The sequence below is a fragment of the Gopherus evgoodei genome, chromosome 1 (assembly GCF_007399415.2).
Source record: "Gopherus evgoodei ecotype Sinaloan lineage chromosome 1, rGopEvg1_v1.p, whole genome shotgun sequence".
NCBI lineage: Eukaryota > Metazoa > Chordata > Testudines > Testudinidae > Gopherus > Gopherus evgoodei.
Window position 1 is genome coordinate 362,189,095 of NC_044322.1, and position 17,662 is coordinate 362,206,756.

At 44.4% G+C, this 17,662-nt stretch overlaps 1 protein-coding gene across 2 annotated transcripts in view; it reads left to right on the forward strand.

The window, feature by feature from the left end:
• The window catches only part of TASOR2 (transcription activation suppressor family member 2), a 70,847-nt gene that overhangs the window by 14,258 nt on the left and 38,927 nt on the right, over positions 1-17,662 (forward strand). For both annotated transcript variants that reach the window (XM_030577611.1, XM_030577686.1), the window contains exons 2-11: positions 2,900-3,045; positions 5,331-5,426; positions 6,240-6,312; positions 8,040-8,131; positions 11,118-11,255; positions 11,398-11,522; positions 11,631-11,650; positions 11,754-11,853; positions 13,635-13,735; positions 14,964-15,067. In XM_030577611.1, the coding sequence (XP_030433471.1) occupies positions 2,900-3,045; positions 5,331-5,426; positions 6,240-6,312; positions 8,040-8,131; positions 11,118-11,255; positions 11,398-11,522; positions 11,631-11,650; positions 11,754-11,853; positions 13,635-13,735; positions 14,964-15,067 (995 nt within the window). The remainder of the gene's footprint in view (positions 1-2,899; positions 3,046-5,330; positions 5,427-6,239; positions 6,313-8,039; positions 8,132-11,117; positions 11,256-11,397; positions 11,523-11,630; positions 11,651-11,753; positions 11,854-13,634; positions 13,736-14,963; positions 15,068-17,662) is intronic.

Here is a 17,662-nt window from a genome sequence, read left to right on the forward strand (position 1 = left end):
TTACGTATTTGAAGGATTGGGCCTTTATTACTTCCTTCACCAATGACATTCAGCCATCACTGAGGTGGAATGTAAAAGCATATAGCAGCATTCTCATAAAATTTGGGACAAGAAGGGAAGAAAGCTAGTGTATTTCAATTGCAACTGTCGAGGAATTTTATATAGATAGAATAAAATTACCTCATCTGATTTACAGGAATAAGTCTGACCTTCCATGTTATCTTTTTAATATCTTCAAGATGTGAGAGGAAAAGCTATAGAAAAAGCAAAATAAAGAGGGGGCAGGAAAAACCAAACTAATATATTCCTCTTTATCATCATTAGGTTCAATAAGAGAAAATACGTTTAATGTTTTTCATCTTTGTGTGTTTAGGAAAAATAGTTCTGCTTCTTACTTTTTTACTTCTACTTTTAAATAATAATCCCGACAGAGTGATTAGTACAGTGCAGGATAGATAAAGGGCAAATGTGAGCAGGGAAAAAAAGAGGTAACTTTCCCACAGGAAGAAAAAGGCACTTTTGAATAGTTAATTTCCATAATTATACACCTGATGTCCATTCTTGTCTGTCCTCTAAATGCATTTATTACAACAATGATTTAACTCTGGTTTTCTACTGATATAATTGCCTTTCTTCATACCTTTCATTTGACTCACATAAAGCTGGAGTTTATCTCCCTTTTATTGTTGTAAATCATATGCTGCAGAAATGCAAAATCAAATAACTCGGAGGCTATAGACAAATAAATTAAAAGCTTGCCAGTTTGGGAGCCTTGGGCTGTTATTTTCCTTATGTTAGAGCTTCTTGGATCTGAGTAATTGACAGGGATAATGGGATTTGAGGACTAGGGAAGTTTTTTATTGCAAAGAAGAAAAAAAGAAAAAAGATCATAAAAGTGAAAAATGTGGTGTAACAGAGACTAATTATCTCTTACTTAGTCTTAGCTATGATGAAGATAATACTTTTCACGTGAGATCTAACCCCTTGTCTTTACAGATCTCCTGGTATCTTTCTTAAAGCACCACTATACGCTGAAAAATTACTCTCAAAATGGCATTGTGAGCTTCCATATTTATTGTCTTTCAGTGACTTCAAGCTCATGTTCTATTTTAAGTTCACAGGTTACCAAAACGTCTTTTCTAATTTGTCTGTACTGCAGACTAAACCTGTAACTGAAGCTTCTGGTCTGTGCACACTCACCAGTAATAAAGATTTTTAAAGTCTAAGAATCTTAATTCAGGTTTTCCTGAATGTTAAGTGTTTGTGTTTTCTCTGAATGGACTTTAGCAATTATAGTTCTATGGTAACACACAATTTTTTCCTAGTCGAATATATTTACATATAGTTTGTAAAGTTTAGGATTTGTTATGGCATGAATCACCAGTTGCTACTGTTACACGTGGGCTTGCAATGGCCTTTTCTTAGCATGTGAGTAGGGTGACCAGACAGCAAACGTGAAAAATCAGGACGGGAGGGTGGCGGGTAATAGGAGCCCGTATAAGAGAAATACCCAAAAATCAGGACTGTCTCTATAAAATCGGGACATCTGGTCACCCTAGTATACGGTCTGAAGAAACACAGTATTAATGTTAGTTTTGTGACTGGCTGTTTACCACAGCTCTTTTGCGGGAGCTGTGGTAAACAATGAGTTTTTCTGCTTTAATCATTCTCTCTAACTAGAATTAATTCTTGCTGCTGAAGAGTGGCGTCCTGGGAATAGGCATTGGTGTTTGGCCTGAGATTTCTTAAAGAGGGATTGTGATTGCCTGCATGTGGTTAGTGACCTTTGTTCAATGACTGGTGTATATAGTGTAAACAAACAAGTTACGCAGAGAAAATACCCTGACTCCACATCATTGATTTCCCCTCCAGGACAAAGCCGATCACCAAGGTCCCAACATCCGCTACTGCTCAGCAGAGGAACAACAGATCTAAGATATTATTTGTAACATTGTGATCAAATCTGGCATTATTAGGAATCACAAACATAATTTGCTGTAAGGTTTCATTTGTCATGGGGCGGCTCTAGGAATTTTGCCGCCCCAAGCACGGCAGGCAGGCTCGGCAGCCTGCCTGTGGAGGGTCTGCTGGTCCTGTGGCTTCGGAGGACCTCCCGCAGGTCCTCCAAAGCTGCGGGACCAGCAGACCCTCCGCAGGCAAGCCGTCGAGGGCAGCCTGCCTGCCGCCCTCGCGGTGCCAGCAGAGCGCCCCCCGTGGCTTGCCGCCCCAAGCCTGCGCTTGGCGTGCTGGGGCCTGGAGCCGCCCCTGCATTTGTCCCTATTATTTAAATGTTATTATCTTTGGTTTTGCATTTATATAATTTGCAAACAAACAAAAACAAAACAAAACAGGGCTGTGAAAAGGAATTTGAAGGTGTGTCTAGTCGGAATAAAATAAGTCTTCCTCAGCTTCATGTCTCTTTAGACAGGATTGAGAGAAGGGGTCCTGTGAGAAAAGTGTGGGGACGGAACTCAGTAATTATTAGAGCTTATTTGATGAAGCTAAAGGAGATCAGGGAACTCATATTCTTCCTGTCTGATGTAAGTTTAAACTGCAGCTCTAAAGTATTGTAGTTTGCATGAATTTGAGGGTAGTTTACTACCAAGAGACTTCCCAATTCAAATAGAAACTAGAGAGAGATTGATATACAAGTCCTATGTAGAACTGAGTTGAATGCACCAGGGAAATGAGCTGAGACCTCACTTCACCATGTGCTCAATTTTATTTTTCATTTTTCATTGTAATTTAATGTCAGAGTTTGCTGAATTATCAATAAGTATAGCAATGTCTGTTATTGTTTTGCTCAGCTGCTACCAAAATCAGAAGAGAGACTTGTGGTGATCTGTGTACACACACTGTCTTCATGAATGTTTTCACTTCTTTATTGTTTTACTTACAGCTTTTCACCAAATGCCAGTGGATTCAAATTCCCTTTACCAGACAGCCGTTTCGGTGCTGCATAACTCATATTTGGATTCCACATCTCGGAATGGCTTTCAGTACAGTCGCGTGACTTTGGTGGAAAATGATGTCTTTTTAAAGGAGGTATGTTTCGTGGGCGAGGGGTTTAGTTCAAGCTTTTGCAAGGGAGGGAATTCCTTCTGTGTCTTCCAGGGTTCTGTTATGTTCCATTGTTTATTTTTGCCTGCCATTTATGGCAGATGTTTGATTCTTTCGTTTCCAGAGTTCAGTTAATTTATACATCCCATTGTGACCTTTGCCCAATTTACAATTCCTGAATGAGTCGAGCATTTTCTTTCTTTTCTCTTCTTGACCCTTCTGCTCCCCACCCCGCTCCTTCCTTTGACTGTGGAATAAAGGCTGCAAAACCTGCAGCTGCAGGGCCTCCTCTACAAGTCATGGGGGGCCATCAGGACCGGCTGAAATGCTAATGTGATGCTTGCTGCTTATGCTCTAGGGCTTTTCGTGTGGAGCATGAGCTGCTTCACGCTGACTTGAGCCCCAAGTTAAATCAGGATGTCTCTCCTTTTATCCTGGCCCTGGCTTTCCAGTACCATCTTCATTTGTATTGTGCTTGAGGCTGTATTATTTGAAGATTGCAGATGACTCTTTTCTCCGAGCCCCCAGGAACCAGTGCTTCTGTTGTCATTAACTAAAAATAGAGCTGAAATCTTAGTCAACATGTCACGGGGCAGGGTTCCCTCACCCTGGATTCCTCTCTGCAAGCAGTCCTCATGTACGCCAGTGGCAAGTTCAACACCAGGTGCTTTATTTACGGTAGACAAGTCCTTGTCCCTCCAACAACATAAAACTTTTACATTCCCTCCAGGCGGTGTAGGGGGGAGGGTGATGGCGGAGAAGGGGGGAAGGCAGTGGCGGATTAATGATTTTGCTGCCCCTAGGCCCTGAAATAATTGTTGCCCTGTCCACCCCTGGCCCCACTCCGACTCCACCCTTTCCCCGCCCCCATTCCAACCCCTTCCCCAAAGTTCCGACCAACTCCGCCCCCTCCCTGCCCCTATTGGATCCCTTCCCCAAATCCCCGCCCCGGCCCCGCCTCTTCCCCCAGCGTGCCGCGCTCCCCCTCCTCCTCCCTCCCTCCCTTCCCCACGAAACAGCTGTTTCACAGCGCAAGCGCTGGGAGGGAGAGGAGAGAAACAGGACGCGGCAGCACGCTTGCAGAAGAGGCGAGCTGGAGCAGGGGAGCTTCTCCGTGGGTGCTCAAATTTGTCGCCCCTTCAAATTTGCCACCCTAGGCCTAGGCCTTGTCGACCTAGGAGATAATACGCCACTGGGGGAAGGCAGAGCTCTCACCTCCCTGAGATCCTGGGTTTCACTGGCCCTTCCTTCCTGTCTACCCCTCCCTGCTCTTTCCTCTTCCTGTCTCTCTTTTAACTGTCCTCAGCTGAGGAGCTGAATCGCCTTGTTAACTGGTTAAACATCCTATCCTTAGCCAATCATCTCCTCAGCTGGACTCGCATGGAAACGATTGCCAAATCAGGCTTAGGCCTTTCTGACGCTGTCACACTGCATTACACTGGCACAGCTACGCTGTAGGGCAGGGTTTCTCAAATAGGGGTCGCCACTTGTGTAGGGAAAGCCCCTGGGCCAGTTTGTGTACCTGTCCCATCTGCAGGTCCAGCCGATCGCTGCTCCGGGTCAATGGGAGCTGTTTACCTTCCTCTGCAGCATGGGACTCGGGTCACTTGCGGATTTAAAATAGTGTAAATGGTGGATTCTCTGTAACTTGAAGTCTTTAAATCATGATTTGAGGACTTCAGTAACTCTGTCAGAGGTTATGGGTCTATTTCAGGGACGGGTGGGCAAAGTTCTGTGGCCTTCAGCATACAGGGACAGGAGGTCAGACTAGATGATCATGATGGTCCCTTCTGGCCTTAAAGTCTTTGAGTCTATAAATACTTGTGTTGAAAGCCTTTTTAGGCATTCCATGATCTGTGTTTCCCCTGCACCAGCAGTTGTTTATCTTACTAGCATCTAAACAGTGCAGGTAGATGTTTCCTTGTGTTAGTGATGTCACTGATATTTGTAGGGAAATCACAGATCCTGAACTTGGGTCTTGCTACATAAATAAAGGAGGAACTAATTATTAACTCCCATATTTTGATTTATAAAATATAATTATTAATACATATTAAGTATGTATGCTTTCAAGACTGTAAGACCTTAAATGCTTTCTGAAATTAAAGAAAAAAGTATGTTAGTTACCTTTAGTTAATGTTTGTAAAGCACTTTAAGATCTTTAAATGAAATGTGCTATATACATTCATGATATTCCCAGTGTCACAATATTAATATGGGTCTAGTACTTGGAATATATAAAAGAAGCAGCCTTTTTGTGTCTCCTACAGTACAAAACTTTTAGCCAAGAAAAGGAAGCGAGTGGCTATACTAAGGAGGAACTTGACGAGACCTATGCATTTCTTCTGTTTGATAGTGAAAGAGAGGTAACGTGGAAAAGTTGTTCAGCATAACGTATTGAGATGCTGCATCTCTGAGTACTTTCATTTTCAATGAGGCTCCTCCCCAGGGAAGTTCATCAGAATTATTCTTAAATGGTTTAGTTTCTCTTTGTAATCTGCACTACCTCTTCACTGTGATCATTGCTGTATAAATAACCCAGAGGAGAATTTATCTGATTAAAAAGATCTGACAGTAACTCCTCATCTTTTTTAAAAACTCTTGTTGTTGCTATTGTTTGAGTGCTAACAGACTGTGCAAACAGAGGGAAAGACATTTTCCCTCCCCCAGTGAATTTACAATCTAGTTTAGACATGAGCAAAACAGCTCAGATTCATTTAGAATGAAAAAGAACCTCAGTGACAGAAAACAGGAGTTTACAAGCATCCTTTTGAAGAAACTCTGTAGGTTGTGGAAGTAAAGTGCTAGAAGATTAAGAAAGTGCAAGATGTCAGCCATCTGTCTGCCAAGACATTTCTGAGGGGGTGGAATTTTCCAAAAACTTCCAAAGCATTGTGTGTTGCATGAATATAAAATGTTCATTAAATGTCATAGCCAGACCTGATAAATGGCTCTCAGCATTTAGGGCCATCTTTCCCCTGACTTCAGTGAACATTTGATCTGTCCGTAATTATATTCAGATCATAAGTGTCTTGTGGATGTGAAAATAATTAACTTTTTTGCAATACTTAAATACCTTTATTAACTGAAGGTATGTTTGCTAAATGTTGTAATAGTGACAGGATAGCTATATATCTTATCTTTAAAATAAATAAATGAGGCTCTAACTTATTTTGAAGGCAAAAGCAGTGTGTCAGAGTGGACTTCGTATAAACACCAGATCCCTTACCACGCTAGGTGATCCAGCAAAAGGTAAGATTTAAGTACAGAGAGAAAAATATCTGACTTGTTATAATGAACTGCAAGCAGTTTCTTAAAAAGAAACATACAAATGGACTTTTATGACATTTTGTTTACTATAAAGCAAAATAGTACAAGCAAATCTAAATGATTAGGGCCACTGATATTCGTAACTTGATTTACACACCCAACTGTATAGCTGATCAAATGCATAATTCAGAGGCTTACATCAATTTTACATTTTAAAGTTCAAACAAACATACAAAAAAACCACCCTGAGGAGTTGAACTAAAATTTGAAACTAAGGCAACATATTTGTTAGCATTATATCTTTTGTTTTAAACTACTTTATTATTGGTATCAAGGAGCTGAAATAGATTTTTGGCTCCACTGAAAGTGAGATTATTGTAACTATACCTCCTTGCTCAGGAATCGAACATTCTGGAATCAGTGGACTCAAACGGGTGTAAAACTGAAGTAGTGTAGCAATGAATCATACACTACATTTTTGAGAACTTAGACATGCGTTTTTGGTTTTTTGGGGAAAGGGGGCTACCTGAAAGCAATGCTAAAATAGAAAGTGTCTGAAATATTTTAATTTCTTAGTGTTTTTTTCTCCTGCTTGACCTAATATTTTTGTACATAGCTCCTTCTATTGAAAGTAGTTCAAGATATGTTGTGGTTTCATTTTTTTCTGATGTTTTGTACACTAGCAGCTGCCAAGAAATTGTTGCCTATATGAATTCAAACACATAATGTCACTCCCTTCCCGTGCCACCCTCTTGTATATGGAAATCAGGGGATAAATGCAGCCAATGAACTGGAAGATATCGTTTTTGACTGTTGGTAGCTATCTGTGTTTTGGGTTGTAAGCACTGTTGGATTTTCTCCACAGAGAAAGGGGGTAGGAGGTGCTGACTTTCACATAAAGCTCCCTTGTATCATGAAATACTTTAGAGTTATTTTATCTGGAAGTTGAGGGGCATGTAGAGGTTACAGAGAAGGCGTAGGAACGAGTGGTTGTAATCTGGTCTGAACCACAGACTGTCCCTCTTTCGTTAACCCAGGTGAAAGCTGAATAAAAACAAGTCCTCAGACAACACCACACGTTACATCTGGTCTGAGCTCTCCTACTTATGTAAATTCCAAATTGATAACCCCCGCATATATTAACCCCCTGAACGCTAGGCCAACATATGCAGCTCTTTCTGACCTTTCATCAGGTTTCACCATAGAGCGCCCTGATCCTGCAAACCACGTACTGTAAGTACTCCTACTAAGTCAGTAAGATGACTACTCACAGGAGTAGGCCCTAAGCTTGGTAGTGTATGAGGTACACTGTAGCCAGTCAGGTCTAAAATAAATCCATAGGCCTTAATTTTAACTTTGAAATGGATTTAAACACTTCTGACTGGGAAAATCTTGTAACATACACATCTCCTGTGAGATTTGAGGGTCTTGGGAGGGGTGCAAAGTAATCGTGCTGTCTTACATGGTAGGCTTGGGTCTCATGCAAACAATATATTGCATGGCCCACAATTTACAATAGCAGACAACACTGAGCTGTCACAGTTTCAGTCCTTTAAGAACCCTTTTCAGGGTACAAAGGGACACTTTCAGGTAGCTGAGGCTCAAAATTAAGGTTTTACTTAATCATCGGGATTTTCTTATTTTGTCATTATTTATAATCCAGAATTCCAAAAAGAATATTAAATATATTTTTATTTTATTTTTTAAAGGGGCGTATGTTTCCAAGTACTCAGACTACCTTCATCCAAGGCCCTGGTATCATGGAAAATCTGGCTGTATTGTAATTTTTAAACTAATTAAGGTAAAACTCAAATCTTTTTTTCCCCCCACAAACTGGTTAATGAAAGTTCCCATAGAGCAGCAGGCAAGACAAAAAATGATAATATTGGTGTGTTGTCTTAATATTGATATGATATAAAATCAATACTATATTGATATCTTTTTTTGGAATCCAGGATATTTAGTACATATTGATTAGGGGCACGGTGCACCATGAAAGTATGAGATCAAAGAGCGCCTTGATATTACTCCAGAAGCGTGGATATCACTGAGGGTTTCATCTGAGAAGGTCTTTCAGTATTTATTCCACAATCCATTATTTACTACTAGGGTTGCCAACTTCTATTGGAACAAAACTGAACTCCCTAGCCCCGCCCTTCCCCGAGGCTCTGCCCTGCCCCTTCCCTGAGGACCTGCGCCCCAGTCACTACATTCCCCCTCCCTCGGTGGCTCACTCTCCCCCACCCTCGCTCACTTTCACTGGGCTGGGGCAGGGGGTTGGGGTATGGGAGGGGGTGAGGACTCTAAATGAGGGTGCGGGCTCTGGAGTGGGGCCAGAAATGAGGAGTTCAGGGTGCAGGAGGGGGCTTTGGGCTGGGACAGGTAGTTAGGGTGGGGGGTGGAGGGCTCTGGCTGGGGGTGTAGGCTCTGAGGTGGGGCTGGAGATAAGGGATTTGGGGTATAGGAGGGGGCTCCCGCCTGGGGGATGGGGCCGAGGGATTCGGAATGTGGGAGGGTACTGCAGGTTGAGGCAAGGGGTTGGGGGTGGGAGGGGTGAGGGCTCTAGGGTGGGTCTGGGGATGAGGGGTTCTGGGTGCAGGAGGGGGCTCTGGGCTGGGGCAGGGGGTTGAGGTGCAGGGGGGGTGAGGGCTCTGGGGTGTAGGAGGGGGCTCGGTTTGGGGGGGCTCAGGGTCATGGGTTGGGGTTCAGGGGGGGTGAGGGCTCTGGGCTGGGGGTGCGGGCTCTGGGGTGGGCCCAGGGAGGAGGTGTTTGGGGTGCAAGAGGGGGTTCCAGGTTTGGGAAGGGGCTCAGGGCTGGGGGTGCGGGCTTTGGGGTGTAGGAGGGGGCTCTGGGTTTGGGGGGGCTCAGGGTCATGGGTTGGGGTTCAGGGAGGGTGAGGGCTCTGGGGTGTAGGAGGGGGCTCTGGGTTTGGGGGGGCTCAGGGTCATGGGTTGGGCTTCAGGGGGGGTGAGGGCTCTGGGCTGGGGGTGCGGGCTCTGGGGTGAGCCCAGGGAGGAGGTGTTTGGGGTGCAAGAGGGGGTTCCAGGTTTGGGAAGGGGCTCAGGGCTGGGGGTGCGGGCTTTGGGGTGGGGCCGGGGATGAGGGGTTTGGGGTGCCGGGGGGGCTCAGGGCTGGGGCAGGGAGTTGGGGCTCGGGTTGGGGCACAGGCTTACCTTGGGCAGCTCCCTTTCAGCGGCACAGCAGGACTAAGGCAGGCTGCCTGCCTGTCCTGGGGCACTGCGCTGTGCCCCAGAAGCAGGCAGCAGGTCCAGCTCCTAGGCAGGGGGTGGGGGGCAGGAGGCTCCGTGGGGCGTTCTGCTCTCACCCGCAAGCACCGCTCCCCCCCGACTCCCAAGTGCGGAGCCAGTGCTTGGGGTGGGGGCTGCGCGCGGAGCCCTGGAGCCCCCCTGCTGAGGAGCTGGACCTGCTGGCTGCTTCTGGGGCACAGCGCAGTGCCCCAGGATTGGTAGGGACTAGCCTGCCTTGGCTCCGCAGCACCACCAACTGAATTTTTAATGGCCCGGTCAGCAGTGCCGACCGGACCTGCCAGGTACCTTTTCGACCGGGTGTTCTAGTAGAAAACCGGACACCTAGTCACGCTATTTACTATGCTGCTAGGCTTAAATGACAAACTCAGCTTTTGGGTGCAAAGATGAGGCTTCCATGGAAGCTGATGGGAGCTGCACACATACTCCTATCCAAAGGCAGAATTACAGCACTTCCAAATGTTAAGCATCTGGCGTGACGCTGATCCATCCGGCAGCCCTGTCACCATAGGCGCCAACTTTTCCCGGCACAGTGGGTACTCGTGCCCCCCACCCCCAGGCGTGCCCCAGCTCCAGCCCTGCCCCACTCCCATTCCAACCCCTTCCCCAAAGTCCCTGCCCCAACTCTGCCCCTCCCTGCCTCTGTTGGACTCCTCCTCAAATCCCTGCCCCAGCCCCGCCGAGTTCCCCCTCCCTCCCAGCGCTTGCCGTGCAAAACAGCTGTTTTGTGGTGCAAACACTGGGAGCTAGGGGGAAAAAATGGGCACAAGGTGCGCTCAGGAGAAGAGGCCGAGGCGGAGGTGAGTTGGGCTTTCCCTGTGGGTGCTTCAGCCCTGGAGCGCCCACGGACTCGGCACCTCTGCATGTCACGCAAGCTCGCAGCCTTGTGACAGCGTCACGTATCTGGCTGTGCCTGCGGTCCAGCAGTTTGAAGTTTGTCCTCCTGGCCACTGGGCGCTGCTGTGGTGCTGGATTTCAGGCATCCTCTCTTGCCTCCCCTCTCTGTGGTTCTCCAGATGGTGCTTGGCCAGCGTTCTCTGAGCCCGCCTGGCAGCAGGGAGGTGGCAGTGTCAGAGGGTTGGGGGGGGTGGAAGTAGGGGAGCCGAGTGGGAAAGGCAGCTCCAAGTTCCTTGCCACTCCCAAGGCTCCCAGCAATCCACCCACGCTTTGTGCCAGGCTCTCTACCCCAGCCCCCTCCACCCCGCACAGCCCCAGACTGCCATCAGTGCTCTGGTTCTGGTTCGTCTCCCCTGCGCTCACCACAACGAGTGTGAGGAGCAGGACATAGGCTTCCTGTGTCCCCGCCACCTGCTTGCCTTGCTCGGCAGGTCCCCAGTGTGGAGATCGATTTGTTGGTCTCCCTCTTTCAGGGAGTTGTGGAGCATGTGCATGCAGCACCTTTTATAGAGAGCTTTGAGATTTGGGGAAGGATGGCAAAGTTATCTTCAAATTCATGGGTGGTTTGCTTCCGTTTAAAGCATTTTTACCAGCGTTATATTTTGGCAAATGTGTTTGTCACAGGGAAAGGTCAAGTTCGTGCCAGAGAATTACACGGCGAATTACACCAATCCGACTCCTGGCTATGACTGCCACATCTCTCTGAACATAAACAATATTTCCTTGGAGACTAGTCATTTTCGGGCCTTCGAACTGAGTCAGGTACAGTGGCTGGCAACAAAGAGCCGGCTTGAAGAAATATTTCTGAACTTAATGTGAGATGGGGGTGGGATTAAGGACTGCATTAAGGCACTGCTGAGTGAAGTCATTCTCTTTCATCTGTTTTTCCTTTTTTCCTTTCCAGTATTACGTGTATGAATTTTCCAGTGACAGTGTTGTTGAACGCCCTAGACAGCTCTGCCCCTATGTAATAATAGCCTTTCAATACACGGAGCCTAAAATAATGTCAACATTAAATCATAAAAGCATGTAAGTGAATTTACATTATTTTACAACATTCAGTCATGTGACATTTTTCCTTGACAATTTTTAAGCATTCATCTTTTCTCCTTCCCTCCCCCACCCTTTTTTCTCTAGAATTGAACTTGAAAATAAAGGTAAGAGAACCTCTTGTTGGTTTGAAAAGTTGTCTTTAACTGTAGCTTTATTTGCATTGTTTTCATTTTCACATGACAACTCTTTTTCTAATTTTGTTTTTAGTATATTGTTGCCCATGGAGAGGGCAGCTTTCTATCCAGGGGCACATATTGTGTGATATAGCCCTTAGGTCCCCATATAGTGCTGTGATTCCAGCACAACTGTAAGTATACATATATTTTCCCTTTTTTAATGCTTGGGTAACCGCAGAGTGAAATGGAAAAAAATCCACAATTTGAGGCTTTATTGACACTGATGCTGGGAATCACAGATGTATCCTTTGGCACCTTAGCTAGAAAGGCAGTTTTGAACTGCAAGCAGATGTAAAAGCTAGAGGCTCAGTCATAAACTCAGCAGCACCCCTGCTTAGGGGGGTAAGTAGCTCCTCTTACTCCCTTACATCATCCAGACATCCTGATATTATCGGGACCATCCCAATACTAGGGGCTGTGTCTTGTATAGACAACTATAAACCCCCACCTCAAAAAAGTGTCCTGATTTTTCATACTTGCTATCTGGTCACCCTACATGGGCTCCCCTAATCACCTGAACTTTTACAGGGGGTGTGTTAGGGGAGAGCAGTCAAATTTCTGAGCTGCCGCTCCTCTTACTTCCCTCCAGAGGTAGCAGTGGCTGCTCTTGCCCCCCCCCATTTCCTCCCTTCCTTTTCCCTCCTCTCCCCTCCCCAGGCTGTGCTGTCCCCCCACCCCCATGCTGCCAGATGAGCTGGCACAGCGAGGAAAATGAGCTGCATCAGGGAAAGGGCCTATTTCGCTTGTGCTACATGAGGTGTCTAGTTTTGAGTATTGAGCCCAATATGTTATTCCCGGTTTTTCCTTTTCTTTTTCCTATGGCAAATAGACTCTGTTATTATACTAATGTAGTCAAACTGCTGAACTGTAGCTTGGGGAAATGGTGAATAAGCTATTAAAGTAAGTGTTTTAAAGTATTTAGTCAGAATTAGATAACGGTGAAGAATTTAACAAGTTAGAGGGTTTGTAGTCTGTTTAGTGCTAGGGATTAGCTAGTCACTCATTTTCTTCTGATCATACTTTCCTCCCAGGTTTTCTGTGGTTTTTATGAATTTTGCAGGGAGTGTGTATTGGCCTCTAAGCAAAAAACATATTTTAAAAAAGTTTTAAAGTGGGAGAGAGTAGAATAAATTGTCTTCTGCTTTTCGTAGGTTCTTATCCAGTATCCAGACAGAAAGGTTACTGGCTATAACTCTACAGGTCAAAAACTGTTTTTTCCAACATATGCCGTATGACTTGCAGTAATATGCCGCTCTTTAAGGTTCCTTTGGGTCAGTAGAGACCAGACCAAAGTCTGGTACAGAACACACAATGCCACCTTTCTGTTTCTGCGGTAGGCCTCCATGTGGCTTTGTATCCTAACCGTTTCTCCCGTTTTGAGACATCTGATTGGACACTTCACTATTAGGTGGCATCACCTGTATCCAGGATTGTTAATTCTTTCTGATGTCCGCTCTTTGGAGACTATTACTCATTTGGCATTATTGTCAAGCTAGTCAAAGAAGCCATACACTGGTATTATTTTTAAAAAGTAATTTTTGGGAAGACTATTCTATTTTGTCAGCTGAAACTAGTTAATTCTCTTAGGTCCATTTCAGTATTCTTTCCCTGGGAGCCAATAATCAATATGAGAGAGACAAAGTGGGTGATGTAATATCTTTTTATTGGATCAGCTTCTGTTGGTGAAAGAGAGAAAAGCTGGTCCAGTAAAAGATACTACCTCATCCACCTTGTCTCTCTCAGATCCTGGGACCAGTACAGCTACAACACTGCATATATCAGAGCGCGGTTCAGTGGAGTGAGCAGTTGTCCACTTTTCAGTTTTACAATGGTATAATAACCTTAGATTCATCATTCGAGTTAGAACTATACATATATTTAATCTTTACCACTTTTGCTCTTCTTTTGATAGGCCGGACAAACTGGAAATTAAATATATCATAGATGTGTCTGATTTGAAAAAAAAGCTACCGGAAGCTGCATTTGGAAAAAGTAATTACACAAAAAATGAAGGTACGTGTACAATCACTCACAGTATGAATAATTATTTCATAATTTTCCATATGTGGCTTGTTTTCTTTTAAAGCAGCCCTTTTTATAGGGTGACAGAGGGTAGCACAAGATCCTTCTGCGGTTGCTTATCCACACTCGGAGCCTGAATCTGCACAGTGTTGAGTATCCTCATCTATCTTTGATCTCAGGGTACTTTACATCCTGCCTAATCAAACCCATAGTCACTCGCTCCTGAGCCAGCAGGAGGCATTCAGCAGCCAAAGTGTAGTCCTCATGGCACAATCTAGCAACCTTCGGTAAGCCCAAAGAACAGAGTCTGCAGGGAGCGGCATCCAGCGGTCTGCTAAGGGAGTGCTACTGTGACTTTGGGTGTCTGTGAGAGGGAGAAATTAAATGGGAAGATCCACAGGGCTCTGAGAGAGGCTCGGAAGATACCATTTGAAGTCAAGTGTGAGGAAGCCTCATATCAGAGCAAATTTAGGGAGGGGAGAGAAAAGAGATTGACTAGGCTAGTAATTTATACTGCCCTTGTCGCTGTGCTATAAAGTATACGCATAGGGATTTCTTCTTTTCTTTCTCCCTCTGCCCTAGTCAACGGGGTGGGTGGAGGGAGAAGAAATGTGGTGGTCCTGTTTTCAAGTTTGGGTCTGTTAGTTTATATTTCTTTTGGTATGGAATTCTCACCATTAGGATATGGTTTATGGAATCATACAACTAATTTTTACCACGCTGAATGACAGGTTTAAACATTAATTTGTAATGGGGAATTCTGCTATTGACCTCAGTAACTGTTAGATAGGGCCCAGTGTCTGTGTTCCACTACACCGCATTTGGAATCCAGGATATAAAAGAGGTGGTGTTGATAGCGTTCATGAGCATTTTATGACAGCTTGTATTTTATATTGCATACTACATACCTCTGGACAACTCCGCAGAGCACTGCAAAATCAGTGAAAATACATAAAGTTGCTTTTGTCAGCTGCAGTGTTTCAGCTGCGAACTTCCTCTTAAATTGGTGATAGCAGTAGATTCTTCCTGTGATGTGGATTCATGCAACTGTTTAGAAAATCTCTGCAGTATTTACTCTTTTAAAACCCAGGATTTTCGTTCTCTGAATACTAATTGTGCTGATTAATGAGCAATACTTCTTCTTTATTTCTGTTTTGTATGTCTGAGGTTAATTTAAATCAGTTATTTAAATATAAAGTGCTCTTTATTTCCTTCCCAGTCTGTTATCAAGATATTTACTTCAGTTTATATGAAGTTGAAATTTCAAATAAAGACCAACATAAAATGGATCCATTATTAGAAAACCTAAAGGAAAAGGAGTTGGTAAGAATTATTTTAAGTGATTGTAGTCCGGGGGAAAATGGTCATATTTAATTTTTATGTGCAGATTCTTAGCCTTTTAAAAGAGGTTAACAGGTCTCTTCCTAAATAATGCAAATTGGCATTTGAGTTACTTAACTTTGAAAAGTGGCGTGTTGTATATTTTTAGGTGGCGGACTGTAATTTATGGAGTGTTGACAGAAGATTGCAGAGTACAAGTTGTGACCAGATTTCTAGCATGAATTAAACACAGCACTGAATACAATGCATTTTTCAAGGCCTTTGAGTCTTGCTTTTTGTCTTGTCGAGATGGGGGTTTTGTTTTATTTTTTTTTTACTATTGCACACTAAATCATATAGTTAAAGGGCTCTTAGTGCATTATATGTATTAAGCTGGTGGAGACTGATTGCTGCAGTGCAAGCAGAATGCCCACTTACTGAGCAAAGGATACCAGGTGGTCCACTCTCAGAGTTCTCCTTTATAGCTGATAGGGAGCCTCAGTCTAACCAGATATTTGGCAGCTGTCCTCTAGAAACTTCATAGGCTTCCTGAGTTGTGAAACTGTGGAGGTTATGCTCTGATCTGAAAAAGAATTTCTCCTCTGCAATTTCTCCTCCGGAGTCAAAGCTAGGGGGCCGAATCCTCACCTGATGTAAACTGGCAAGGTTCTGTTGACTTCAGGTACGGTATGCTGATATATACCAGCTGAGGACTGGCCCAAGGTGTGCAGCCTTCCACAGCTTCTCATTGTTCAGAAAGGCTGAAGAGGTTGATGGCTGGATTTCGATCTTGTGTGACATGGGTAAAATCAGTGCTTACTTTGTGCCGAGGTTTGCCAGGGCTGAGTCCTGGCACCTCTAGGCTTGGCAGTTCATACATAGCCTTGGCACATCTGGGCTTGCCGTGTCAGTTTTGAATGTAAAAAAATTGCTTGAGCCCCGGCACCTCTTTCGTTATAAATTAAGCACTGGGTAGAATGGAATCTCAGAGGAGCCTATGAAGTCAAGGTTTCAAAGTGACAGTGAATGAGGATTGTGTAGAATGGAATCTCAGAGGAGCCTATGAAGTCAAGGTTTCAAAGTGACGGTGAATGGGGATTGGGTAGAGTGGAATCTCAGAGAAGCCTATGAAGTCAAGGCAGCAAAGAGTCCTGTGGCACCCAGGGCCGGCTCCAGGCCCCAGCGCGCCAAGTGCGTGCTTGGGGCGGCATGCCGCGGGGGGCGCTCTGCCGGTTGCCGGGAGAGCGGCAGGCGGCTCTGGTGGACCTCCCGCAGGCGTGCCTGCGGAGGGTCCGTTGGTCGCGCGGCTCTGGTGGAGCATCCGCAGGCACGCCTGCGGGAGGTCCACCGGAGCCGCGGGACCGGTGAGCGGCAGAGCACCCCCCACGGTGTGCTGCTGTGCTTGGGGCAGCGAAATGGCTAGAGCCGGCCCTGGTGGCACCTTATAGACTAACAGACGTATTGGAGCATGAGCTTTCTTGGGTGAATACCCACTTCGTTGGATGCATGTGAAGTCAAGGTTTCACAGTGCTGGTGAATGGGGATTGGGAATTAAGTGCAAATAAGAACATTCATAATTGTATTTAAAGTATCAAAAAATAGTCAAATTGGGATGAAACACCTCTTCTGTGTTTCAAGGGGGAGGCAGCAAGCGTTGCCCCACTCTGCTTTGTGACTTTTTATTATATTATTGTTATTTACCATTTATTTATGTTGGTTAATTGCTGATGATTTTACTTCACTGGCACCAAATTGAAAGTGAAACTAAAATTACCAGCATTATAGTTTCACTTTCAACTGTATGTGTGCATGTACTCTTCTAGCACTCTGAAAATGAAAGTGCTATTGGGGTCATTTGTGCTGCTTGAAATCAAACTGCACCTATTTTGTTCCGTATAAATTTCTGAACTGTGTTTTAAACTCTGATGTCTAATAAGAGTTTGGCTTTCCTCATCCTTCCTGCTTGTAGCCTTCATACTGATAAGAAATGTCATTGTTTTATTTATTTGGACATGCATTGTAATAACTTTGTGATGAGCTTAGCTTTTATTCTTTTCTCGTACTGGTTCAAAACAACCATAAAATGTTTTAACATTAATTTGTTTAAACATTAAAGAGTGAAATTATTTAATATTTCTAAATTACTGTATTTTCATTGTGAATGTGGTTTTTCGACATTTCCCATTTTGTATTGCTGATATTAATAAGTCAAACATCTAGAATATTTTATTTTCACTTTCGTCTGGTGATGTGGGTGGAACTGTTTATTGTACACGAGTCAGATACTGGAGTTTTATTTCGCTCCTACTCTTGGATTTATTTGGACATGTTTTTTTAGTTGTGATATATTTATAACTATTTCTTGTTAAAGTGCTTAGAGGCTTGTGGACCTGAGCCTCAAACTATGAGGTCTTTTTAATTATTACATATCTTTGGATAAATAATAATGTTGGTGTCACTCTGGCATAACCCTAGGTAACTCGGGAGGGTGGTAGGCCACAAGTGTCAATGAAGCCCTCCTGTTGTAGGCCTCAATGAACCAATGTTCCTCCATGTTAAGCACTTTGTGTAACCTAGTGTAACCTAATGTACTAATAG